Below are 27,592 nucleotides of genomic sequence, written 5' to 3'. Positions count from 1 at the left end.
TTTTTAAAAGATTACACTAAATTTAGCACTTAATATGTTGTCAATTTCAAATTTTTAAACTGGTTCATTTTTAAAAAGAAAAATGCATTTTAATTAAATAAAAACTCTGATTTTTATCCACCTGGCAAAGTTGTGTTTTCAGGTAAAAATATGACCCAGAACTACTTACCTTACATGGGAATAAAAAAGGGCATGTTTTCTTTTAAGGCAGAAATTCAGTTACACATATTGGGAGGGTGGAGGGGGGGAAGAGCATATCAACCATAAATAACTGTTTCAATGCTGACTATTACAATTCTTAACATACCTAAAACCTGCCTTGGAGATAGCCATAGCCCAATCTTTTGAAATCATTAAAGCTATGCTAGGGTAAACATCAATCTATTCACTTTTTTTCCCAGTGTTAATGAAGAAATTTATCTATGGTAGTAAATTACAGAAATAGTTTGCATCATTACAAAAATCAAGTGTGAAAGATTTTCCATGATGAAAGATATCTTACAAGGCAACCACTGAAAAATTAGAATAGCCAGGAGAACTTTGATACTGAAACAGATTCATATGTTCATCCTGTGGAAGAGTAGTGCATTAAAAAAGTTAAAAATACTTTGTGTTTCAGTTCAGCTGCACTTGATTCAAGTGCTGCTCAGAGGTTTCTGTCATTATAAATTAAACATGGTCGCTACCTTAGCAACCAGAAGTACCAGGAAAATGTTCATGTTCACAGAATAAACAGATGCAGTCTCTTTTGCAACAAGTTATCTCACTCCAATATGGGAGGTCATCCATTCCAGACCTTGGCATAATCTGAAAATTAATAAGAGAAGTCGCAATGAAGTTTTTAACCATTTGCTCTCATACAAGTCATCCAACCAAAAAGCACTATCTTTCGCCATCAATTACAGGTGCACGTGGCCTAGGCAGGATTTCTTTTAAAGCAGCCAAAAGCTCCAATCACATGAAAGAAAGTTCATCTTCCATTTCCCTTCTAGAGCCAAAACATGCTGCTACTCAATACATATCATCCAAGGAGTGAAAGGAAAGATAAAAAAAATCTTTATGGGTTTCCCACATGGCAGTACAGAATACTTACCACAATGCCTCAGGGCAGGGGTTCTCAAATTTCATTGCATTGCGACCCCCTTCTGACAACAAAAATTACTACATGACCCCAAGAGGAGGGATTGAAGCCTGAGCCCCCGAGTCCTGCTGCCCCGTGTGTGTGTGTGGGAGGGGTGGGCAAAGCTAAAGCCCAAGGGCTTTAGCCCCAGCCAGGGGCCTGTAACATGAGCCCCACCATCCAGGGCTGATGCCCTTGGGCTTCGGCTTTCACCTGGGGCAGCGGGGCTCGGGCTTTGGCCCCAGGTCTCAGCAAGTCTAACGCCAACCCTGGCGACCCCATTAAAACGGGGTCCCGATCTACTTTGGGGTCCCGACCAACAGTTTGATAACTGTTGCCTTAGGGCTAACACAAGTATCACATTTCAAATGCTGCTTACATTAGATCTTCATTCAATGCCAGGGTGAGGCTAACACAAAATCATGTCTGGCTGAAACTCAAAATTGACTGCCAAGAAGCACCAAAGTTGTATATTGATGGATTAAAACAACTGCCAGTGACATTTCTCTTTTGGTTGTAGTATACGGTCAGACCCTATATTATCCATTAACACACTGAATTTTGGTAACGCAATAGAGCCAAGGAGAGAGTGATCCCATTTTTTCATTAAAGAAAGCCTTTTTAAGTAATATTCAAATGATTCAAATTAAATGAAGAAATAAAATTCTATTTTGCGTACACTAAAGAAAAAGGCACTGGCTTAATTAATGCTTCCCTACAATAAATTTTGAAATGAGAATGTGGAATTACATAGAATATACATATTAAGAACAAAGTTACAGTAAGTACATCACCAATTTAAATATGAAAGGAAATAATTTGACCTGAAAATGTAGATCTGTTTACACAAAGCCAGATCCTCATGACTTACCTATCCAAGTTGCCTTTAGCAAAAATAATAGTAGCTAGTTGGACAAGTCAATGGCTTAATTTTTGGAAATAAATATCCAAAATTAATAGACCAAAAGTGGGTCAAGTACCTCCCATTATGAGAGGTCAGGGAAAGTGATGGAGGTACAGGCAGACACTCACTTCACAGGACAGTCCCAGCTCTATCTGAAAAGTAAACTTCACATTTCATCATTGTGGGGAAGATTTTTTTTTTTTTAAACTTCTGAATGATCTGTTATATCCACTACTTTTGAAGCCCTGAGGCAGCATTATCATAGACTATTCTTCTACTATTTTACTGCTGAAACAAAATGAATTCTACAAATGATGAGGCTGTTTGAAAATCAAGGCATATGTTTAGGGCACCTAAGAAAACTGGGTAACTGAATCTGAAAGAAAAACCAATGGCTAGCTCCTGTCAGACACCAAGAATGTCTGATCTGTGAATTCCAGGGGTCTGAGGAAAGCTCTGTTTTAAATTTTAGTAACTATGCTGGCATAACTGAGATAGAAGTTAATAAGTCAATTACATCAACTGCATATAGGTAATGGGTTTTACACCAGTAACAAAGTAGGTCTTCATGTCATAGTGAATGTTGACAAACATGTCTTTTTGAGTATACATCTGAAAAGTCAAAATAAGGTCTGATAGGACTGCACATTAAAAAGACATTCCAGGATGAAGGGATGGAAGTCTACTGGTAGGAATTTCCAGGAGCACTAAAATATTTGTTGGCTCCTACACAAGCGAAAATGGGGTTCATAAATGATCACCACAGTGAGGCTGAAAGCCACACCCTATTTATATTATTTACCCTCTGGTCAAGTCAGAGTTGCTGCCCTAGTGTATAGAGTTGAAGCAGTCACCCGGGTATTACAGACACTAAACAAAGAGCAAGTAGGCTAGCCAGTTGACATAGTGAGAGTGAATGGGCTAGCCCTCAGGAGTGTAGAGCATCATTCTTCCGAACGACTGAAACATCCTATCAGTTAAAGCTGGTGGACTCAGCTGTAAGGAAGATCCAGAAGTCAGTCAAGGGGAAGATATACTTAAGGTGTTATTATATCTGCAAAGGTGAGAATAGGAAAAATCCTATTTCAGAAGACCTAGACCAGTGCCAATGGGCTTTTAAATCACACACAGTTTTCCATTTATTTTACATTATTGAACTTAGACACACATTACTGGACACCTACCCTTCTCCAGTCAAAGCACAGCAGGACTGAATGTGCCATGGGTGATCCTTTATGGAACTAAGGGTGAGGTATTTAGATATTTCAGCAGCTGTCATACAACCTTTCATGTCCTGCTTATTTGCAAAGATGAGAACTGCAGCCTTCCGTAAATCCTGGAAGCAAGACAGAATATTTATAGTACTTATGATGCCAATGTTATGATAAAAAATCTAAAGGTTATATAATGTTAAATATATTTTCCCACAGTTACAGTAAAGTCATTCTATATTAAAATTATGCAGTAACATTTAATTTTGAGAGGCTTATTGCAACAATAAATTATAGTGGAAGACAAACTTAATGATTCATTTAGAAAGCTGTTCTAACTAACATTCTTCAGGCATCAAATTAGGGTTTGCTTCACTTCTTGGTCCTTTGGTCTTGCCACACTTCACTGATGACTAATCTAAAGACACAAATGATATATTTTCTAAAGCAGCTCAGTATGTTCAGCAAATTAGATTACTATTGGAGGAACATTCTGGAAATCTTTAAGTGAGATAATTACAGAGTCGAAGAGTTAACTTCCGTTGAAATTACTTCCAACTCTAGGCACTTTTTTTTTTTTAATAATAAATTTAAATGTTTAGAAATTTTATTAGGACAGGAAAGGAAGAAACTATACTTCATAATTTAACAAATCCACCTCATACCTTAAGAGCTTTGTTACTTTTGCCTAAAAGGCAGTTCTTACTAGTAATGTTTGAATAGTTTAAGTTAGATGTAAGACATTTAAAATGTTGTCTAAACTTTCCATGTAACTAAGGCCTGGTCTACACTAACACCCCAATTTGATCTAAGGTATGCAACTTCAGCTACGTGAATAACGTAGCTGAAGTCGACATACCTTAGTTCAAATTTACCGCGGTTCAGACGCGGTCCACACGCGGCAGGCAGGCTCCCCCGTCGACTCCGTGGTACTCCTCTCGCTGAGGTGGAGCACCGCAGTCGACGGCGAGCACTTCCTGGTTCGACTTATCGCGTCCAGACCAGACGCGATAAATCGAACCCGGAAGTTCGATTGCCAGCCGTCGAACTACCGCGGTAGTGTAGACCTGGCCTAAGGCAACAAAAATAGGAGCAGCAGATTTTTTTGGAGCAGGGCAGGAGAGAGAAAGACATTTCATAATCAAGAAACCATTAGGTCAAATTTTAAGAGTTCAATACCGATTAATCTGCTAGGATTAGTGGAGATCCATTTCTATATCTGGATGCTTTAAAGAAACAAAAGCAAAGTTAAGGTCCAGTGCTGCAAATCCATACTCTCACAAGTAGTCCTAATTTATAGACTAGTCTGACTGAAGTCAGTCATCAGGACAACTCACATGAATTAAGACTTCTTAGAATCATGGAAATGTAGAGCTGAAAGGCACCCTGACAGGTCATGTAGTCCCCTCCTCCCCCCCCAATGCTGAGGCAGTATTTGAATAGGTGTTTGCAATATTGGGATCCATTTTGAAATCATGGGAAGATTTTGAACAAAAGGCTTCTTCCCATCTATTTCAGAATTTATTTTTCACCCCCAACCCCAGAGCAAAAACTATTTTTATTGAACTGAGCCATTTAGAGACAATTTTCTTTCATTTTTAGAAATAGATTATGAATCACTCAGATAACACTGAGAACTGCTAATAGCCAAAACTTCATTTTAGATCAGAAAGGAAGCAAGCATAATCCAAAGATTAACCATTTATAACACTATTTATGATTCTTTACATTAATAGGATGCAATAGTGAAAACTAATCTCAAAACTTGTTTTAGAAGCTTTCAAGCTTCTTCAAAATTTCATTTTTAGCTGTAGTTGTAAGATAGAGGAAGGAAAAACAGTACAAGTCAGACAGCATGAAGTTTAAACATATAAAAACTTTTTACAATCTGTATAACTTTTATAAAAGAAACTGCTACCTTGTTACAATAGAATGAACCCTCCTAAGAGTGTTAGAACATGGAGCATGTATTTTTCATGATATCCTGACTGTTCTTGTCTAGACACCGACAATCTAAAATTTTTAAAAAGCACAGTTAATGTACATCAATACCTATGCTAATGAAACAACTTTGTTTTGTAAAAGGTTAAGTCTTCATGTTTATAATTATTTGGGTGCTAACAAAAAAGGAAGCCTACAATCCAAAAGTATTGGAATGCTGAGTTTTTAAATATACCTCATGAGCCAACATTCTGTAAAGTTCTTCTTTTGTGATAGAAAGTCGTTCTCTGTCAATGCTGTCAACAACAAGAATGATGAACTAGGGAAAATAAAAGGAAAAGTTTCTCTCAGACTACATGTAAACAAGGTTCCACCTATGTATTTTCTGTAGTCTGACCTTTGCAAGAGAGACTCATTGGTTAGTAAATGTTCTTTATGCATAACAGACTTGGACTTTTCTAACCAACACAACTGACTTCTGAAAGCATACTCCACACTCTGTCCCAATCAGATTTTGGAAGGCATTTCAGATTCTTAAATCTTGGGTCAAGTGCTGTAGCTATCTTTAGAAATCTCACATTGGTACCTTCTTTTCATTTTGTCAAATCTGCAGTGAAAATGTTCTTAAAATGAACAACATGCTGAGTCATCATACAAGACAGCTATAACATGAAATATATGGCAGAATGCGAGTAAAACACAGAGCAGGGGACATACAATTCTCCCCCAAGGAGCTCAGTTACAAATTTAATTAATGCATTACTTTTTTTAACGAGTGTCATCAGCATGGAAGCATATCCTCTGGAATGGGGGCCAAAGCATGAAGGGGCATGTGAATGTTTAGCAGATCTGGCATGTAAATATGTTACAATGCCAACTACAAAAGTGCCATGCGAATATCTGTTCTCACTTTCAGGTGACATTGTAAATAAGAAGCAGACAGCATTATCTCCTGTAAATGTAAATAAACTTGTTTCTCTTAGCGATTGGCTGAACAAGAAGTAGGACTAAGTGGATTTGTGGGCTCTAAAGTTTTACAGTTTTGTTTTTGAGTGCAGTTATGTAACCAAAAAAACCAAACAAACCTACATTTGTAAGTTGCGCTTTCACGATAAAGAGATTGCACTATGGTACTTTACTCGTGGGGGAATTCTGTGTCACTGTGCATGCACAGAATTCATGTCCCCTGCAGATTTCTTTGCTTCCCTGCAGAAAAATGACTTCTGATGGGGAAGCAAAGGGAAGCCGCAAGAGTGGTCACGTGCCACTCCCTGGCAGCCAGGCAGGTCGGCTTGGGCACCCGGAGTAGCTGGTAGAAATGTAAATCACCGCTGGGGGGAGGATGGACAGTCGTGCGTGTGAGACAGTGTGACACTCAGTCCCTCTTGCTCGCTATTGCGGCACGCTTGGCATGGAGGGGCAGGGCTTCAGGGTGTTTCTGAGGAGGTAGGAGTGGGGCAGGCTCTGTCCCCACCGGCAGAGCAGAATGTATAGAATCATAGGACTGAAGGGATCTCGAGACATCATCTAGTTCAGTCCCCTGCACTCATGGCAGGACTAAATATTATCTAGATCATCCCTGACAGGTGTATACTCCTGGGGGAATTCTGCACCACTGCACAATGCAGAATTTTGAAGAAATTAATGTCCACGCAGAATTTCCTTTCCCCCACAGAAATGGGCTGCAGTGTTGCTAGTTGCCACTAGGGGCCACTGGATCCAGCAGAGCCCCACTCACACACAGAAGAGACTGCTGGGGGGAAGAAAAGGGAGCTAGGGTTCCTGGCAGCTGCCGTTCCCAGCGTGCCCTGAGGGAAGGAGAAGGTGGCGAGCAGGAAACTCCATGAAAGCTTAGTACTGAGCATCAGGCTGTTTCTCCCTCTGTATCCCTGGGCTTATGGGGGAGGGGTTGTGACTGTCTGGCCCCCTGGCCGGGGGGGATAGGGAGGAGGAGGGGAAGAAACAGGAACTGGGCTGTCATAACTCTATTCCCGTGGGAATTTTTGTGTGTGTCTGTATTGTTACAGACATACTTGCTGACAGGTATTTTGAAATAAGTTACCAAAATAATTGAAATGGTGTTATTTTGACAAATAAAATTAGCAGAATTTTAAAATATTGTGTGCATAATTTTTTTGGCACAGAATGCCTCCAGGAGTAGGTACTTGTATGAGGTGAATTGAAAAATACTATTTCTTTTATTTTTACAGTGCAAATATTTGTAATCAAAATATAAAGTGAGTACTGTACACTTTGTATTCTGTGTTGTAATTGAAATCAATATATTTGAAAATGTAGAAAAATATCCAAAATAGTTAATAAATTTAAATTGGCATTCTGTTGTTTAACAGTGAGATTAACTTTTTTAATCGTGATTAATTTTGTTGAGTTAATCGCATGAGTTAACTGCAATTAATTGGCAGCCCTATATGATATATATAAAATAGTATACTTTACTGGTGATCTAAGGTTGAATTATCAGCCCCAAGAGTGTCTACATCTATATGATTACTGTGCGTACCCTGCTACACAAGTGCAAGCAAATCCCAGATTGCACATGTGTCGTCAGATGTGAACTTGCTGGTCATGTGCATAATGGAAATTTGACCCATGGTGAGTGGATAGTTGAAAGCCAGCCACAGAGCAATGATCACTTAGTCAGTATGCCTTATGTATCAGAAAATGTCTAAGCTTGAATTCCCCCCAATGCACTGTAAAGTGATGGATTTTAGAAATACATTTTTACCTGTTACTATCCGGGCTTTAAAAAAAAAAAAATCTAACTGCCAATAGCACAGAGAAGATCTCAGTGCCTGTCAGAGGCCTTAGCTTTGCAGTCGCAGAGGACTTAAGGGCCCTTATTCTAACCGGAATCTCTAGACTAGTGATGTCAAACTTGCAGCCCATAGACCAGATCTCTCCTACCCAATATATTTAATATGACCCACATGACACCTTCAGCATCTTCAGAATTTAAGCTTTTACTTAGAAAATATAAGATGCTAGTTCTCACAGTTACAAAGGTAAGCTTCAACTTGTGTTTCAAGTGTAAACTGATGTAGTACTGATGGCTGTGTCTGCAGAAAAGCTGAAACAGGGGCATGAGCTTCCTGGCTTGCCATTAATCTCATCTTAGGGTATGTCTACACTACGAGAGTAGTTCGATTTTAGTTAAATCGAATATGTGCAATCGATATTAGAAAGTCGAACGTGTGTGTCTACACTAAGGACAGTAATTCGACTTTGTCAGTCCACAGTACCAGGGAAAGCGTCGACATTGGAAGCAGTGCACTGTGGGCAGCTATCCCACAGTTCCCGCAGTCCCCGCTGCCCATTGGAATTCTGGGTCGAGCCCCCAATGCCTTCTGGGTAAAAAAATGTGGCGAGGGTGCTTTTGGGTAACTGTCGTCATCCGTCAGTCACTACCGCCCTGCCTCCCTCCCTGAAAGCACCGGCGGGAAATCAGTTCGCGCACTTTTTGATCAGTGACAGCGCGGACGCCACAGCACTGCGATCATGGATCCCGCTGCGACCATCGCTGCAGTTGTGGCCGTTCTCAACGCCTCGCACCTTATCATACACCTTACCCTGAGGCAGATGCAGAGTAATCAGGCGAGGAGGCTACAGCACCGCCGTGAGGGCCTGAAGTCGGAGAGTAGCACAGAGTTGTCAGAAACCACGAGCCCCAGCGCCCAGGACATCACGGTGGCAATGGGGCATGTGGATTTTGTTGAACGGCGATTCTGGGCCCGGGAAACAAGCACGGACTGGTGGGACCGCATAGTGCTTCAGGTCTGGGATGAATCCCAGTGGCTGCGAAACTTTCGCATGCGGAAGGGCACTTTCCTGGAACTTTGACTTGCTGTCCCCTGCCCTGAAGCGCAAGGACACCCGCATGCGAGCAGCCCTGACTGTCCAGAAGCGAGTGGCCATAGCCCTCTGGAAGCTTGCAACGCCGGACAGCTACCGGTCAGTCGCGAACCACTTTGGCGTGGGCAAATCTACCGTGGGGGTTGTTGTCATGCAAGTAGCCAAGGCAATCGTCAAGGTACTGCTGTCAAAGGTAGTGACCCTGGGAAACGCGCAGGCCATCATAGATGGCTTCGCTGCGATGGGATTCCCAAACTGCGGTGGGGCTATAGATGGGACTCACATCCCTGTCCTGGGACCGGGCCACCAGGCCAGCCAGTACATCAATAGAAAGGGCTACTTTTCAATGGTGCTGCAAGCACTGGTGGACCATCGGGGACGGTTTACAAACATCTACGTCGGATGGCCGGGCAAGGTTCATGACGCTCGCGTGTTCAGGAACTCTGGTCTGTTTAGACGGCTGCAGGAAGGTATTTACTTCCCGGACCACAAGATAACTGTTGGGGATGTGGAGATGCCTACAGTGATCCTCGGGGACCCAGCCTACCCGCTAATGCCCTGGCTCATGAAGCCCTATACTGGCGCCCTGGACACAGAAAAAGAACTCTTCAACTACCGGCTGAGCAAGTGCAGAATGGTGGTGGAGTGTGCTTTTGGCCGTCTCAAGGGGAGATGGAGAAGCTTACTCACTCGCTGTGATCTCAGCGAAACCAATATCCCCATCGTTATTGCAGCTTGCTGTGTGCTCCACAATCTCTGTGAGAGCAAGGGGGAGACCTTTATGGCGGGGTGGGAGGTTGAGGCAAATAGCCTGGCTGCTGATTACGCCCAGCCAGACAGCCGGGCGATTAGAAGAGCCCAGCGGGACGCGCTGTGCATCCGGGAGGCTTTGAAAGCCAGTTTCAAGGCTGAGCAGGGTACCCAGTGACTTTTAAGTTTGTGGACACAGAGGCAGAACTTGCCCCCCTTTCTTTACCCAGTTGCCGTCGACTATCCTCTCCACTTACATACCCCCTTCACCCCCTTCCCAAAAAATAAAATCTGTTCTGTTTTGTTAATGGACACCGTTGTCTTTATTACTGTTTTCGCGGGAATGTTTTAAACCTGTGACACAGACTGTGGCGGGGGGCGGGTTTAGGGTTGTGATGCAAATGATGCCTCTAAACTCCAGGAATGACAGGCTCCGCGGTGGTGGACTGGTTGTTTCAACGGAGCCTGCCAGCCCTCCTGGCCGGGACTGCGTGTATGTGTCGGCTATGTGACTGTCTTGCAGGGGGAGGAGGGTTACAGATCCCCTGCTGCGCGGCTCTGTGATGCAGGGTAAGGACCGCTGCATAAGATCTGTAACTGCCCTCCCCCGCCACCAAGTCACAGAGCAACACCACCGCCCCCACCACACAAAACATGAAAACCACCTCCCAGACTGACCAGGATAACTAGTCACTGCACTGTATATGTGCCCTGCTGCTGCACCTGCCCCCTGCTAAAGGTGACTGTCCTGTCCAATGACCAAGCCCCTTCCCCCCCCCTTCAGACAGACTCCCCTCCAAAAGAAGAGGATGGAAACAGAAATGAACAGAAACGTATTCTTTATTAACAACCGCACATGGAACGGGGGGGTGAAACTTGGACGGGGTCTTGTGGGAGGCGGGTAGGAAAGGACTTTTCAAATTTTGGGGAATGAGAGCCTTCTAGTGGTAGAGCAGTCCGCAGGGGTGGAGTGAAATTTTTCACGGCCCCTTCCACCCCTCCGTGTTTGGACTTTGGGTGAGGGGGGTATGGGACTTGGTGGCGGGGCAGGGCAGTTACAGAGAGACTGCAGCGGGGCTCTCTCCTCCTGCCTCCGGTCCTGCAGAACATCCACAAGGCGGCGGAGCGTGTCCGTTTGCTCCCTCATTAGTCCAAGCAGCGTTTGAGTATCCTGCCTGTCCTCCTGTCGCCACCTCTCCTCCCGTTCCATGTTTGCCCGGTGCATTTGGGACAAGTTCTCCCTCCACTGTGTCTGCTGGGCTGCCTGTGCTCGGGAGCATCCCATTAGCTCAGCAAACATGTCTTCCCGTGTCCTCTTCTTCCTCCTCCTAATGTGCGCTAGCCTCTGGGCAGATGTGGCTGTGGGAATTGGAAAAAGGGAGTGAATTCCTGAGACAGAGCAATGTATCTGTGAACAGAGAACATAGTCTTTCTCTGTGAACAAGACCATGCAGAGCACCTATCACACGCGCACTGAGGACAAGGTCGAATTTTCGGCCCTCGCCTACAGTGCCTGCGGTCTTGCTGTGGCGAGCTGAGGAGCAGGGCAGGACACCGGACTTTGTCTAGATGGCAAACATGGTAAGCCGTAGACTTGTGGCCGCTTAAAACTTTAAGAGTGGCACTGGCCTCCTTTCAAATAGAAAGCAATGCGAGTCTCTGCTGGCAGCAATCCTGCAAGCATGAACTCTGCCCCTGTCCCACCCCCTCGCGGCTGTAAACCGCGTGGCTGTAAACCGGCGGTTGCAGTTCTATAAAGGGACGGGCAAGCAGTCCCAATACTAACTTTCCCATACCTAATTCACAGCAGGGAGCCATGCCAGACATCACCCTCCTGAAGGTCTCCGAGAGCCAGAAGGAGAAGATGCTCCGGGACAGCCTTCAGAAACCGGGGCCATTTGCTGCACTGCTGTGCAAGGCCATGATCCCGGAGTACCTGCTGGCGTTGTGGCAGGGAAACGTGTCCTACCACGGGGGGCCTAATAAGCTCTCCCTGCCCAGGAACCTGCTGATGAGGCTGGAAAAACACCTGCAGGAGGTGTATGAGGAGTTCTCCCCGGAGGATCTCGCCTCTATCCCCGGTTACATTGACCAGTTCCTGGCTTAGGTGCCCTTGGAGGGACAAATGACTGCAGGGTTTTGGGCATTATAATCATGAAGCGGACATTGTGCAATTTTTTGAAAATGGTTCGGACTATATATTGAGGCGCCCAAAAAAAGACAAATCATGATACACTTTGCACTGATTCCCCTTTTGTTTGACTTTACTGTTTACATGTTTTGAAGCACTTTACCCACTGTTCATATTTTCAATCTTCCTGTTTTGTTGCAAATAAATGTTTACATGTTTTAAAGCACTTTAGCTAATGTTAATATTTTAAATACGCCAGTTATGTTGTAAATAAATGTTTAGATATTTAAAACACTTACTGCTTGATCCGTCCCCTGAATCTGTGTCTGGGGTAACGGCTGGGGAGGGTTGGTAGGGGATCTCTGTCAGGGTGATGAAGAGCTCCTGGCTGTCGGGCAAATCAGCGTTGTAAGCGCTGTCTACTGCCTCGTCCTCCTCATCTCCTTCCTCCTCTTCCCCGTCCGCTGAGGAACCGGCCGCGGACAATATCCCATCCTCAGAGTCCACGGTCAGGGGTGGGGTGGTGGTGGCGGCCGCACCTAGGATGGAATGCAGTGCCTCGTAGAAACGGGATGTGTGGGGCTGGGATCCAGAGCGTCCGTTTGCCTCTTTGGTCTTCTGGTAGCCTTGTCTCAGCTCCTTGATTTTCACGCGGCACTGCGTTGCATCCCGGCTGTAGCCTCTCTCTGCCATGGCTTTAGAGATCTTCTCATAGATCTTTGCATTCCGTCTTTTTGAGCGCAGCTCCGAAAGCACGGACTCATCGCCCCACACTGCGATGAGATCCAAGACTTCCCGATCCGTCCATGCTGGGGCCCTCTTTCTATTGGATTGCACGGCCATCTCTGCTGGAGAGCTCTGCATCGTTGCCACTGCTGCTGAGCTCACCACGGTGTCCAAACAGAAACTGCGATTCAAACTGCCCAGACAGGAAAAGGAATTCAAATTTTCCCGGGGGAGTGGCTGGTCAGAGCATCCGAGCTCGGACTGCTGTCCAGAGCGTCAACAGAGTGGTGCACTGTGGGATAGCTCCCGGAGCTATTAGCGTCGATTTCCATCCACACCTAGCCTAATTCGACATGGCCATGTCGAATTTAGCGCTACTCCTCTCGTTGGGGAGGATTACAGAAATCGATTTAAAGAGAGCTCTATGTCGAACTAAATGGCTTCCTGGTGTGGACGGGTGCAGGGTTAATTCGATATAATGGCGCTAAATTCGACATAAAAGCCTAGTGTAGACCAGGCCTTAGAGAGGAAATCCCAATGCTGACATATAAAGTGTCATCAACTATTTCACATTTTTGTGGTGGAATAAAGATGGAATTGGGAATGAAGCTCACTGACAGGGGAGTTCAGTGGCTGCAGTGAAGGAAAATGGAGAGACAGAAAATAGGGGGAAGAGGAAGGAAAAGAAAGAGACGACAGAAATAACACGGTCTTAAAGGGGAACATTTTTCCACTGAATGATACTGAATAGAAGAAAAAATTAAAAAGTTAACCATCACATAAAGCTCTACATTCAATTTCTCGGCAAACCTCCCATTGACCTAAGAAGAAGCTCCACTATGGATTGAAGAGAATATTAAGTTTTTATTCCAGCCCACATACCCTAATTAAAGATGAATTTCAGCCCCCTACATAGAATGAGTGATATCCACTCGACCTACTGTAATACAATTTAAAGTTTATCTATAGACTAATTTTCAGAGGTGCTGTGTACCCACAATTCCAAGGCAGTTGATTTCTAGCTCTTATAACTGTAAAAGTAACCTTCCAAATATAAACTAATGTTGTCTTCCTGAAACTGCATAGAAACAGCTCTAATACCTCTGCTACTGCTCATAGCTTTACCAAGCACAAGATATAATTTATAGAGCATTTTGCATGTTCAAAACACCATTCAAACAACTAATTCTGAATTCTTCAGAAATATTGGCAATATTACCTTAATTTTACAGATAAGGAAACAGGAAAAGGTATAGGCTACAATCGCAAGTTAGTGGCATAGCAAGGAGCATTGGAACTCATTACCACAACTCCCAAACCTATCTGCACCTTCCTCAGACCACTTCCCTTACAAAATTAACAAGAGTCTGGTCATTCAGAAAGCAGTGAAACTACCAAAATAAAAATCAATCAACTTAATGCTGCTGGGGCTGCTTTTGAAGTCTAGGAGGGACAGTAGAGTGTGTCACTGGGGTTATTCATGGGGGAGAGACCAGGGAAGGTTCATGTAGTGAAGCGACCTCTTTCCTCCCTCAAGTGCTTTCAGCAATTAAAGTGCCTGAGTAGAGACAAAAAACTAAATTACTTTTCCCTTCCAGCAGCAGAGAGCTGAATTTCAGACACCAGGGACAGCACTTTGGAAGGAATCTAAGCACTCGCCCCAATCCCAGAAAGCAAGGAAACGGGGTGCAGTGGATGAAGTTACTCATGACAGCATTGTCCAAGACCTCGTATATTTCTCTGGCTAGTAGGTTTTAATCCTCCAGATCAGGGATCGGCAACCTTTGGCACGCGGCTCACCAGGGTAATGGCACCGTCCCAGGCCAATGGGGGCTGTGGGAAGCGGCGCGGGCTGAGGGATGTGCTGGCCGCCGCTTCCCGCCGTCCCCATTGGCCTGGAGTGGTGAACTGCGGCCAGTGGGAGCTGTGATCGGCCGAACCTGCGGATGCGGCAGGTAAACAAACTGGCCCGGCCCGCCAGAGTGCTTACCCTGGTGGTCCGCGTGCCAAAGGTTGCCAATCCCTGCTCCAGATGGTCTGATAATTTTTTGAAGCCTGGTACATCACTAGACTTGATCGGATCATGAAATTTTCAACAGCAAAGAGGAAGTTTCTCTTCAACTTTTATCTCAAGAATAGAGCTTAACAGTATTGCCAACCCCAAAGGTTCAAACATTAGGAGCCAAGACTCAAAAAGGCTTGAGATTGGCTTAAAATCATGAAATATAAAAAGATATTGGCGTTCTTTTTATTTGCTTTCTGGTTTCTCAGCCAGCAGAGCATATTCTTTCCACATTTGCAAACTTTATTCCACAACTATGAGGGCTAAAATCTTTCTTTTTTAGATGGACGCAGTAACTATAAGCACTGGAGTTATAGCTTATGACAGAAAACTCAGGGTGCTTCTACACAGCCAAAAAAATTGCAGCAGTCTCAGAACCCAGGTCAACTGACTTGGACTCACGCTTCAGGACTAAAAATAGCAGTATAGACTTTCCTGCTCTGGGTGGAGCCTGGGCTCTCAGACCCTCCCACCTTGCTCAGTCTCGGAGCCTGGGCTCCAGAGCATCTACAATGTTGTTTAGCTCCATAGCACAAGTCCAAGTCAGCTGACCCGGGCTCTGAAACAGGGATGACCATATTTACCAGAGCTGACTTTTACCAAGCAAAATCATGGTTTTTACCCAGAGAAACTAGCTAGAAAAGCCTTAAACTGGGACTATTTTTAAAACTGTTTCATTAAGTTTACATTTAGTTTTAGCTACACATTAAAACTGTGGTTATATATGGCTATAGATTCACAGATTAATTTAGGGCTGTACAAATAAAAGTAAAACTGCAGTGGACATAATACTAATATATGTAATTATAATACTGAAGATCAGAATGTCTGTTTGATAAACTAGTTATCTGTAGACACGGACCACAATTAAAAAAAAAAACAGAAAAAAATCTTCTACACATAATTCTTCAAAATGTGAATGAAAAATGCAACTACCACAATGGCACCTTCTCATTGTGTCCTATTATATCGGACGTTCGCACTGTGATTACCAGCCATCATAATAAGGTAAACTGTCATATCTGGTATAAACTACAAACATTTGGGAAAAGGTTCCATTTGAACACAAAAGAAACAATGTATCATAGTGGCTCCCCTGTGTGAAGCTGTTGGTAGAAGGCAAGCTGGCTAAGTGACTTCATGCTACCATTTGGGATAGTCTAACAGATTCAGACTCTTTCCCCAAATTCCAACCCCTGTAAGTCTTGGAGTGTTGTGCAATGATTGCAATTTCTTGAAAGGGAGGAAGGCAATCTATACTACTTTGTTAGCAGCACCAGTTGACTGTTGAAGCAAGACAGGCAGCACTCAAAGCTCTGGGGCTGTCTTTCTGGGTGAAGCAGGATTCCAGTGCTAGCCTGAGGGAAGTGATGTGTAAGAGCTCCTGCTGCAGGGACTAGCATAGAAACAAATTTAGGTAGCAGGAAGGCAGCCTATTGGAAAGTGGAATGGCTATTCAACAATAAGGTAGTGTATGTTATAGTGGACCACAAGCTAAATATGAGTCAACAGTGTGATGCTGTTGCAAAAAAAGCAAACATGATTCTGGGATGTATTAACAGGTGTGTTGTGAGCAAGACACGAGAAGTCATTCTTCCGCTCTACTCTGCTCTGGTTAGGTCTCAGCTGGAGTATTGTGTCCAGTTCTGCGCACCGCATTTCAAGAAAGATGTGGAGAAATTGGAAAGGGTCCAGAGAAGAGCAACACGAATGATTAAACGTCTTGAGAACATGACCTATGAAGGAAGGCTGAAAGAATTGGGTTTGTTTAGTTTGGAAAAGAGAAGACTGAGAGGGGACATGATAGCAGTTTTCAGGTATCTAAAAGGGTGTCATAAGGAGGAGGGAGAAAACTTGTTCACCTTAGCCTCTAAGGATAGAACTAGAAGCAATGGGCTTAAACTGCAGCAAGGGAGGTCCAGGTTGGACATTAGGAAAAAGTTCCTAACTGTCAGGGTGGTTAAACACTGGAATAAATTGCCTAGGGAGGTTGTGGAATCTCCATCTCTGGAGATATTTAAGAGTAGGTTAGATAAATGTCTATCAGGGATGGTCTAGACAGTATTTGGTCCTGCCATGTGGGCAGGGGACTGGACTCGATGACCTCTCGAGGTCCCTTCCAGTCCTAGAATCTATGAATCTATGTTTTTGTTCTTTTCTAAATTATTCTGTCTATTTTTATTAAAAGTATTAAAAATCAACATGTCTGAAGATCTTTGCGACAGATGACAGAAGTTTGCACATGCAAACTGAAATTATGGAGATTTAATACATACTGCACAGCTTTATTAGGTGTCAGCAATTAAAAAAACCCAAACATGTTGTTCTTTGCAGTGTTATAAACCAAAGTGGAAACAATACATTGGTCAGCTGAAGTCACCTCTGACCTTTCTGTCAATGGCAACTTTATCGCTATATCATTCCTCCCACCTCAGCTGAGGTTACTTTTGTCCCCTGAATAAATGCAGCAGCAGCTGCTGACCATTTTTATACAGTGCTGCCTAGCAAAACTTTTGTTCTCTTTCCACTACTGTCACTGCTTCAAAAAACATTACTACGCATGAGAACAGAAGCTAAACCATTCACTAGTGGTCTCAATCCCCAACTAAGTTTTGCATTCACTGTGGAGAAATGTGATGTGTGTATTGCTCTTATTTTTCCTCAAACAAGTTAGAAAACAGTTTCACTTAAAAACTGTGTTGAGCTAAACAAAACTCTTGTAAAATCAGTGAAATCTAAAATACAAGCTGTACACAGACTGGAAGGCCCAACTGCACTGTTTAATCCCAGAGGACAAATAATATCATTTGTCTAGAATAGGATGAAAGAGTATTCTAAGTACTACCAGGAAACTGGCTGTGTGCCAAAGGATCCCATTTTTTGCTTCAGAACCATCAAGTCCAGCATCCCCTCATGTAGAGGTTTATTACAAGACATTTGAAACACATACATAATGTATCTTTGTTTCTATTGTAGTAATCAATTACAAAGTGCCTTAGCAGCAGGTGACAAATTTCTAAATAAATAAATAAATCTTCTGATCCTGAAGTATCTACGCTAATACACATATTTAGATATGCAGATCTAGCTCTCTAGTTAAAATACATTAAGAACTACTCTGTTTACTTGACACACAACTTTTGTTCCACTAAAACAGTGGCGCTCAACCTTTCCAGATTACTGTACCCCTTTCAGGAGTCCGATTTGTCTTGCATACCCCCAAGTTTCACCTCACTTAAAAATTATTTTTTTACTTTTATTTCTGATTTTGTAAGCAAGTGTCACCACATGCTATTACTGAAAAATTGCTTACTTTCTCATTTTTACCATATAATTACAAAATAAATCAATTGGAATACAAATATTGTACTTACATTTCAGTGTATAGCACATAGAGCAGTATAAACAAGTCATTGTCGGTATGAAATTTTAGTTTGTACTGACTTTGCCAGTGCTTTTTATGTAGCCTGTTATAAAACTAGGCAAATACCTAGATGAGTTGATGTACCCCCGGAAGACCTCTGTGTACCCACAGGAGTATGCGGACCCCTGGCTGAGAACCACTAAAAGCTTGATTTAATGAAAATACAGAGCCATGACCTTATATCAGTGGTTCCCAGACTGGTGTTCACGAAATGTTACAGGGGGTTCTCGGGAAAAAATTCGCTAATGGCGGACAGAGCTGTCGCTAGGAACTGCAGGCAGCACGGGGCCAGCAGCCTGGAGCCCCTGGACTTCCAAGAGCTAAGCAGATCAAAGCAAGCATATCTATCACACTAAGGAGATTTAAACTTCAAGACTCCTTATAAGAAATTGAAAGGGAGGTGGATATTTTTTGCTACTTTTAAAATTAAATAGGCAGCTAGTATTGCTTTTAAAATTATTATTATGAACAAGTTTAAGCTTTGTTGTAACGTGCGTTGCTTGGCTGGACTGCTCAAGACCTGAATGATTGTGTAGGAGGAACTCTTTGAGTTGGCTTCTTAAATACCTTCATGCTGTTTCACATCTGATACTCCTTGATGAAACATAGGAGCCTTGTCTTATAACATACTTATTCAAAGTGATACAAGCTACAAAAGTCAGATCTTGGAAGAGTGCTGCCATTTTCATAATATAATAAAAATACTATAATGATAAATAGTAATGAATAATAAATAGTGTGTAATAAGCATGTCATAAAAACAAATTTTATATTTCCAAGATCACTGCTTTTATAATTTATACTCAGGTAAAGGAGAAAATCCTGGGGAATATTCATTTTTAGGAGGGGGTTCACGAGACTTGACATTTTAGTGAAAGGGGTTCACAGGTTGTTAAAGTTTGGGAACCACTGCCTTATATCATTTACTGCATTTGAGCCTAAATTCTGTCCTCGCATATGAATAAATTCTTCCATATCCCATTAATGTAATCTCCACCCAAGCTATCAGGACTGAAATTTACATTTATTTGCTTTATTTATAGTTTGGGGGCAACTTCACATACCTCTGTATTTGAATAATAGGTATTCCATGATGACCGTAATGACTCCTGTCCTCCAATATCCCACATAAGGAAATGGGTATTTTTTACTACTATTTCTTCAACATTGCTTCCTATGGTTGGAGATGTGTGGACCACTTCATTCATTAAGCTAAGGGAAACAACATCACACCACAAAAAAAAAATTAGCAATATCTTGAAACTTCCTGATGCATCAGTTGTATATTGTGACAAGTTTGTTATAACAAAAGTAAATCATTTTTGTTCCCGTAAAGCAATTATTAAAACAGTCTTTTTCATCTAAATTTTTATTAAAGAAACATTATTATTTTATTAAAGATATATAAAGACATCTTTTGTGTGAAAGATTTATTCAGTTTGGGTGCATTTTATGAGTTACAATCAATGAGTGAAGAGTCTGCCCTTTTATCTGCATTTGTAGTAGTACATAATGTAGATAGGGATAAATAGGGTATACAATTATACATGAACATCCGGTACAGAAAAGTAAAGCTTAAATCTGACTAACACTTTGTTAATATTAGTAGCCATCTAAAAAATGTACTCAAAACAAAACAAAAGCTGCCATGATCCAACAGGTCACCATCACTAAAGACAGTATTTTTGAATCTTGCTAGAATAATCTGAAGATAAAGTTGTCAGAGCACCTGGAAAATGTAAAGGTTGTCTGATTTCACAATAGCTTCTGAAAGAAATTCTGTATCTGCAGCTGAAAATACCTCAGTACCAACTTTAAAACAATGGTTTGTTTTGTTAATGTAGAGTACAGAAGAAAAGGTTTCAGGGAAACACTCTATTTCGTTCTATCTAAATGTATATACCACTTCCATCATCGTAGTAATTGTGCACTTCCCAAGTAATTACAGATTTATCCTATACCCTCTTGCGAGGTAAGGAAGAGTTTGTTTTGATTTTAACTACAGTGACATCACCAGACCCATAGCCTTCTATTGCAGGAGCCATAGAAGCATGATGAAATATTATTCTGAAGGAACTGTTAGTTCCACCAGTGACATGACTGACTAGTTGGGAGATGACATTTTTTTTTTTCCTTTTGGAAATAGTGGTCTGTATGTGGGTTTTGCAAACTGACTAAAAATAAAGGCAGATATGGATTTTAAATTAAGTTTCTTTCTGGAAGCTTTCACCAATGTGTGAAAGGATTTCACCACTCATCAATTACCAAAGATCTCAATTGCAGAAGGATTACTGATTCATTCTTTGTCCTCGAGAACACTCTGTGATACTCTGTGCTGAGTATCTGATTAACATGAAGCTCAACTCTAAACAATTCAACACCTGTATCTATTTTATTACTGTATACACTAAACTTAAGTATTATTGAATGACAAATACCTTCCTTAGACAAGCTAAGCTGGGTTCCCCAGAGTTTTCAGTCAGGTCCCATACATTAATTGTGAATGAAAGTATCAAACAAACAGAAGTTTTAAATAGCTCATATACTTACAACTGGTAAAGAATGGTGGTCTTTCCTGCATTGTCAAGTCCCACTATTATTACTTTGTGTTCTGCAAAACAAAAAAAGGTGAGATACCATTAGCCAACTATTAACCACTTTTCTGATATTAAAAAAAAGCAAAGACCCCTTGTCTGTTTTAGGTGAACAGCCTGCACAGAGTATGGAAGATTCCCGACTAAAAAAAACCACAAATCAGTATCTCCAGAAAGAGTTGTTATACTTACAAGGGACATAAGTTAAGTCCATGGTAAAGTTTTATTTTAAAGGAATGATTATTGATTAAAAAAAAAATTGTTTCATACAAAAGAGTAGCATTAATACAAAATTAAGCTTGAGAAATAAAGTAGTCATAAGAACATGGAGACTGCACGTTGACTTGCAAACTTGGTTCTGCCAATGCACTTTTTTAGATATGTTCAGTTTGCATGAAAATTATTAGAATAGGTGTCACAAAGTGAAATATCTTATACATTTTATATTCAGAAGTTAAACCAAATATGAAGACTGTATGTAATTTAAGACTTAGATCTACAAAGCAAGACAAAAAGAAATGGTGTGTGTGTGAGAATATCAGTACTTCAAGTTAAGAACACAATTACAGAATGACCAGTATTTTAGTAATATCTAAAAATAGATCAAAAACTAAAGCTGAATATTTACAGCTGGCAAACTGAAGAAGTTGGCAACTCAACTAATTTTCTTGCAACTCACAAATCTAAATACTGCATATAATATTATGTTAACCCACCATATAAGGCTGAACGAGATGCCTCAGTTTATTGACTGCATATATTGATAAATTATTTAAGACTATGAAGATACCATATTTAAATGGGTAAGTATAAGGGAGAGAAGAGTTCAGTTTGAACTTTCTGCTCTTAGCACTGCAACTCCTGAACCCCAAGCGCTTGACCACTTAACAGTTACTCCTGAGGGCAAAAAATTAAAAACTCTGCACACAATAATTCAAAATTCTGTAAGTTTTATTTGTCAATAAATAAATACAGCATTGCAGTGGGGAGCACAATCTACTGGCTGCACAAAGGTGGGAAATCACCCCCAGCCTTCCCATCCTGGGGACACGGACTCAGTGGTGAGGCTGCACCCAATCCTGACACAGCTTAAGGCCTGGGCCTGCCCCAGAGGGGTCTGGGTGTGGGGAGGTTCAGCAGAGGGGTCATGAATTGTGCGCACGCGCCATGGTGCAAAATTCCCCCAGGAGTAAACAGTGATATGCCAAATGCTGCATTAATACTTTTGCATGCTATTGTACATATATAAGACTATTCATAGTCTTAAAATGGCAACTATTTTCTTCACACTAAGAAAAAAACCCACAACGACAGGGGTTCTCAAACTGGGGGTCAGGACCCCGCGAGGTTATTACATGGAGGGGTCACAAGTTGTCAGCCTCTACTCCAAACCCAACTTTGCCTCTAGCATTTATAATGGTGTTAAATATATTTAAGTGTTTGTAATGGGGGGGGGGTGTCGCACTCAGAGACTTGCTATGTGAAAGGGGTCACCAGTACAAAACTTTGAGAACCACTGTACAACGACAAAGGGAGCTACAAAGCAGGTTAAGTTACCACAAGTCTTCTGTTTTGATTTTTCCACTATGCATGTGCAAAGTTGGATTGGAAAATACAGTAAAGGGTATTTTTACTCTGTTCAAAACAAAGCAGAACCATGAACAGATGAAGAGTTACAATAGAATTAAAACTGAAACTTAACTATGGGGTACCAACATGTGCTTCAACAAGTCATATTTAAAATTTTAGTCCATGTATTCAGAATATCACATGGATGGAAAGCTACAGCTTACTCTGAAAAAATGGAACATACTCATTAGATTTATAACAAAGTATTATAATCTTTGATATGCCTTCGAATTTTAGTTATGAAAGTTAAATATTTTTTCTTAAAAATACTCAACTAGGACTATTAAATATTTATTACATCTACTGTATAAGGAACAAATAGATGCAGCCCGTCATAATAGAATGGTACTTCATTAGACTTAATAAGAGGCCATCATGTGGCAATGAGTTACATAGTCCAATTATGCAGTGTGAAAAATTATTTCCTTTGAGCCATTTTAAGTTTGCCATCTTTGAGGCCTGGTCTACGCTACAGAGTTGGGTTGACATAAGGCAGCTTAAGTAGACCTAATAATGTCTGTGTCTACACTACCAGGTCCCTCCGGCCGACGTAACTCGCCTGCTAGGTCAACTTAATTACTCCACCTTCGCCAGAGGCGTATGCATAAGTTAAGTCGATATAATTAAGTTGACGTAGTGGCAGTGTAGACACTGCGTTGCTTATGTCAACTTAACTCACTTCCAGGAGGTGTCCCACAATGCTCTACTGTGACTGCTCTGGTCACCGTTCTCAACTCACCTGCCCAGCAGCCAGGTACACAGGGAACAGCCCCTCCCGTTAAAGGACCGGGAACTCTGAATTCCCATTTTCTGTTTGTTTGCGGTGGAAAGCTTGTCTGCCCAGCTGAGCACACCAGCTCCATGCTCCAAAAGCACTCCTGGCCTGGAATACACAGAAGGTGGTGGATTCCTTGGGTGTATGGGGAGAAGAGCTGTCCAGGCACAGCTCAGATCAAGTTGTAGAAATATGGACATCTATGAGATCTCTTGGGAGTATATTGGAGAAGGGCTACCAGAGGGATCGGCAGCAGTTCCAAGAGAAAGTAAAGGAGCTGCATCAGGCTTACTAGAAGGCAAGGGAGACGAACAGTCACCCTGGTGCAGCACCGCAGACATGCCACTTTTACAAGCTGCAGCATGCTATACTCTGCGGTGACCCCACCATGACCCACAAGAGCCACATGGATACCTCAGAGTTGGAGTCTTGGGCCATTGCAGGAAAGATTGAGGAGGTGGTGCTGGACGAGGAAGGAGGAGGAGGAGGAAGATGGGAGACAGGCCTGAGGTCCCTTCCAACCCTGATAGTCTATGACTCTAGGCAAGCAGGGGATCCACTGTCCTGGAGAGTCAGGAACTGTTTATAACCCCAGAGCAGTCCAGCCAGTCGCCGCAATGCAGCGTGGCCGAGCGTGATGCCAGAGAAGGAATCTCTAGTGAGTATGCACTTAGCATTAATATTGTGGGATCACATATTCTTATTTGCTAATTTTTATTTAAATAACCAGTGGAGGTAAAGCAGCTATCTGATTCTCATTGTCTGGACCAGCGAGGCAGAGGGTACCCTGAGAATTAAGTACACAGGGATGTCCCGGGAATCCTTCATAGAGATCTCAATACTTTGTGGAAGGTTCCTCTGAAGGGTGCCTTATTTCTTCCACTGTAATAGGACACTTTCCCAAGCCACTCCAGTATTAATTTGGCAGGCATCATCACAGTACATAGCACAGGAGCATAAGGACCTGGTCTGTACCTGGACGCAGGCAGCAGCTGTTCCCCTGCCACCTCTGTTACCCTCAAGAGCGTAATATCAGCTAGGGTGACCTACAGGAGACTGTGGTAGTATTCATTTCAATTGCTCAAGCCGCAAACACTAGTGTCTGTGTGCCCCCGCCCAGTCATTTTTCACCTCTTCCCTTCCTCCCCATAGCTCCAGAACCTGGGGTGCCAATGGGACAGGGGCACTGGAATCAGGTGGGCCATCACTGCCCACTGTTTCACATGGCTGTGGTTTGGGTGGCAGGGGTCAACATTTCCCCCACAAACTGCAAGCCTCAGGCAGGCGGGGTGCAGGGACATGGGCCAGGGGGCTGCTCTCACGCACACCATACCTCTGCCCGAGGCAGGTGGAGTGTCTGGGCCTCCCCACAGTGGCCCGGGCTCCATAGTAGGCGCTTACCTCTGCCTGGATCCAGCTTTTGGACTGGGCATAGGGTGGTGCCTTGGGTGCCAGAGAGCAGCAGCAGCTATGGGGGGAGGTTAACAAATATGTTGTGGTGGCTATAGCAAGCAATCCCCAGTGATGCCCCTGTCAAAGCATGCAGTCTGGGAGGGGGAACGCTGGTCCCTGACCTCCACACTATGCCCATGTTAACAAGGGTAGCGGTATGGCCCCTGGGCCACTATGATCCCATTGTGGGTTGCCCCCCCACTTCTGCAGACATTCCAATGCCCTTGTCCCCCAGCTGTACTCATCACGGCTGGGATGGCAAACCGGTTCAATGAGTATCTTGTAGAAATAAAAATGTTCTGCTTCACACTTGCATGGATTCTGGGGAGTGATTTTTATATAGCAAATCTGCACTGGATACTGGGTCTGCACTGACAATTGTTCCTTTGTGCTTTGCATGTTTTACAGCTGAAAGTGGGGCCTTCAACTCTTCCTCCACACCGTCAGAGAGGCTCTCCCAGATAAGACAAAGGCGAAAGAGAACGCGCGATGACATGTTTAATGAGATAATGAATGCCTCTGGGACAGTGGACACTGACCAGAGGGTGTGGAGGATTACTCTTACAGAAAAAAAAAAAAATGGACAGTATGAGCAGGACAAAAGCCCAGGAGAATAAGTGTGGCATGCAGCAGGAGATGTTGGGGATTCTGAAGGAACAAACAGACATATTAAGGTGTCTGGCTGACCTCCAGGAGAGACACCTTGAAGCTCCACGTCCCCTGCAGAATGGCATTCCAACATCACTGTACTCCCATTCCCCCCCCCCACACACACACATTCCACTAGGTATGGGGGGCCAGTGCAATATCCTTTCCACTCAACCCTGGGGGGGTGCACAGAATCACAGCCGCACATACACGGATGCGTGACAGGCAAGGCCGGTGTGTTTCTGAACAGAAAGGGGAGAAACACATTCATCTTATTTCCAAGGTTTAATTCTGTGTCACATATTTTTGTTTACATGTGTGTGCAATAAAAGTCAATTTCTTAAAAATGAAATCTTTACTAATTCAAAGCACGGGGGGAGTAGGGAGGGATAGGGAAACTGAGGCATGGGGGGAGTGAACGAGTTCGCACAGAGCCGGAGTTGTGGCTAGATCCCAGGAGCCCTGGCTCCCATCCCCTCCACATTGTAAGCAGTAGGCCACACTCCCCTCAGTCATGACAACCACTGTGGTGGCTCTCCATGAAGGATGAATTGGTGGGTTGCAGCCCATTCCCCGGGCATCAAGTGCACACTGCCCTCCCTCCCCCTCTGCGGTAGTGCCTTTGGAGGGGCCAGGAGCTGAATGGAGTGTGGGGTTGTCTCTCCAGCAGTAGGTTGGGAGGCAGCTCTAGAGGTTCTAGTTGGTGAGTGTTGGGAGTCATTGACAGAGGAAAGCAAGAAATGTATTTCCAGTGTTACATTACTATACACACAGCAGCCACAGCAATGTTCAGACTATTGACACGCACAAGATAAAAAAGCAACACGTCACTGTGTGTCATTAATAAAATGGGTTTTCAAAAACTCCCTGAGACGCACTGCTCCATGCTGAGCTCTTGTAACCCTGGTATCCGGCTGCTCAAAATTAGCAGACGGCTTATTCACCTCCATGCCCCAACCCTGTGGAAACTTCTCTCCCTTTGCTTCACACATATTATGAAGCATGCAGCAGGCAGCTACTATCATGGGAACATTTTTGTCACTGAAGTTTAACCTACTGAGCAAACTGTGCCAATGACGCTTCAAACAGCCAAAAGCACATTCAACTGCCATTTGGACTTGCTGAGCCTATTGTTGAAGTGCTCCTGTCCAGGTGTCCGATGTATGGCTTCACAAGCCATAGGAGTAAGGGGTAGGCTGGATGTGCCAGGATCAGTATTGGCATTTCAACATCTCTAATGATGATTTTGTTGCCCAGTCACCCAGTTTTGAGAAATCCTTCTGTTGCTCTTCGCAGTCTGCTTTGAACTTAACTATCTTGAGTAGTTTTGTATCATCTGAAAATTTTGCCACCTCACTGTTTACCCCTTTATCCAGGTTATTTATGAATATGTTGAATAGGACTGGTCCCAGTACAGACCCCTGGGGGACACCACTATTTACCTCTCTCCATTCAGAAAACTCACCATTTATTCCTACCCTTTGTTTCCTATCTTTTAACCAGTTACCAATCCATGAGAGAACCTTCCCTCTTATCCCATGACAGCTTACTTTGCAAAGACACAGACTTTGAAAGTTCGACCCTTTCAATTTGACACAGCCAACATTACATTATTTTAACAGCACTGTTTCCCAGCTGATCGCAGTTTGGATGCACAGTTTCACAGAATAGGACTCAGAAGGAGAGGGGAACCCTAGCTAGTGAGACCTTGAAAGCCTCTGCTGTTACAGTGATGAGAAAATAAGTTTGAAAGAATAGGGTGCATTAGCCCACCCTCTACTGAACTCAACCTCCCACCTTCAGTGCCAGCCTACGATACCCGCTCACCCTGGGCGTCCCCCCCCCCCCTGCCCCCCCCCCCCCCCCCCCCCCCCATGTGTTCTCCCCCCCCCATCCCAGCCTACGCCCCCCCCAACCCTGTGTGTTCCTCCCCTTCAATGTCAGCCAACGACCTCCCCCCTTGACTGCCAGCCTACGACCCCCCTTCACACACACTCCAGGCACTCCCCTCCCCCCAACTCACAGAGATAACCCCCCACCTGCTCCTTCAACACTCGAGGGGCGTCCCGACCATTCCCCATCACAGCCGGGATCCCAGGCCTCCCCGGCAGCTTCCCAGCGGCTCCCGCAAGCCGGCAAAGCTCCGCCCCCGGCGGTCGCTGCTCACCCTGGTCACAGAAGAAACTCCACAGCTTAGCAAATATCAGGCCCATGGCTAGACTAGGCTCGGCCGGGCCCGTCCCGCGGCCGGACGACGTCACGCTCCGAGCGTCCCCACGACACAAAGGGGCACGGACGCCGCCAGCCGGCGCTAGTGACTCGACGGCAGCGGCTACGGCTGGCCGCGGACAAGGG

The 27,592-nt window shown here is 43.5% G+C and overlaps 1 protein-coding gene across 3 annotated transcripts; it reads right to left on the bottom strand.

Moving 5' to 3' along the window:
• Window positions 1-236: 236 nt before the first annotated feature.
• ARL5B (ADP ribosylation factor like GTPase 5B) lies at window positions 237-27,585 on the bottom strand. 3 transcript variants are annotated; one of them, XM_024224430.3, is made up of 6 exons: window positions 27,405-27,580; window positions 20,690-20,750; window positions 19,204-19,351; window positions 5,412-5,495; window positions 3,209-3,360; window positions 237-807 (listed from the first exon to the last, which is right to left on the bottom strand). In XM_024224430.3, exons 1-6 carry the CDS (start codon window positions 27,448-27,450, stop codon window positions 759-761), a joined length of 540 nt encoding a protein of 179 aa, XP_024080198.1. In that variant the 5' UTR covers window positions 27,451-27,580; the 3' UTR covers window positions 237-758. The 3 variants fall into 3 exon arrangements, with proteins under 3 accessions (XP_024080198.1, XP_024080200.1, XP_024080199.1); XM_024224432.2 differs by lacking the exon at window positions 27,405-27,580 and adding an exon at window positions 23,102-23,110; XM_024224431.3 differs by lacking the exon at window positions 237-807 and adding an exon at window positions 1,382-3,078 and having other exon boundaries at window positions 27,405-27,585.
• Between the last annotated feature and the right edge of the window lie 7 nt (window positions 27,586-27,592).

The sequence above is a fragment of the Terrapene carolina genome, unplaced genomic scaffold (genome assembly GCF_002925995.2).
Source record: "Terrapene carolina triunguis isolate 2854851 unplaced genomic scaffold, T_m_triunguis-2.0 Scaffold84, whole genome shotgun sequence".
Classification (NCBI taxonomy): domain Eukaryota; kingdom Metazoa; phylum Chordata; order Testudines; family Emydidae; genus Terrapene; species Terrapene triunguis.
Note: the sequence above shows the minus strand (reverse complement) of the source record. Positions and strands in the feature narration are given on the sequence as shown.

What these genes read in the sequence shown, in the direction of transcription:
- ARL5B (XM_024224430.3), bottom strand. Translation starts at nt 27,450, where the DNA reads ATGGGCCTGATATTTGCTAAGCTGTGGAGTTTCTTCTGTGACCAGG. An exon ending in GAGTTTCTTCTGTGACCAGG is followed by an intron (nt 20,751 to 27,404) that starts GTGAGCAGCGAC and finishes TTTGTTTTGCAG; the next exon opens with AACACAAAGTAATAATAGTG. An exon ending in ACCACCATTCTTTACCAGTT is followed by an intron (nt 19,352 to 20,689) that starts GTAAGTATATGA and finishes TGTTTCCCTTAG; the next exon opens with CTTAATGAATGAAGTGGTCC.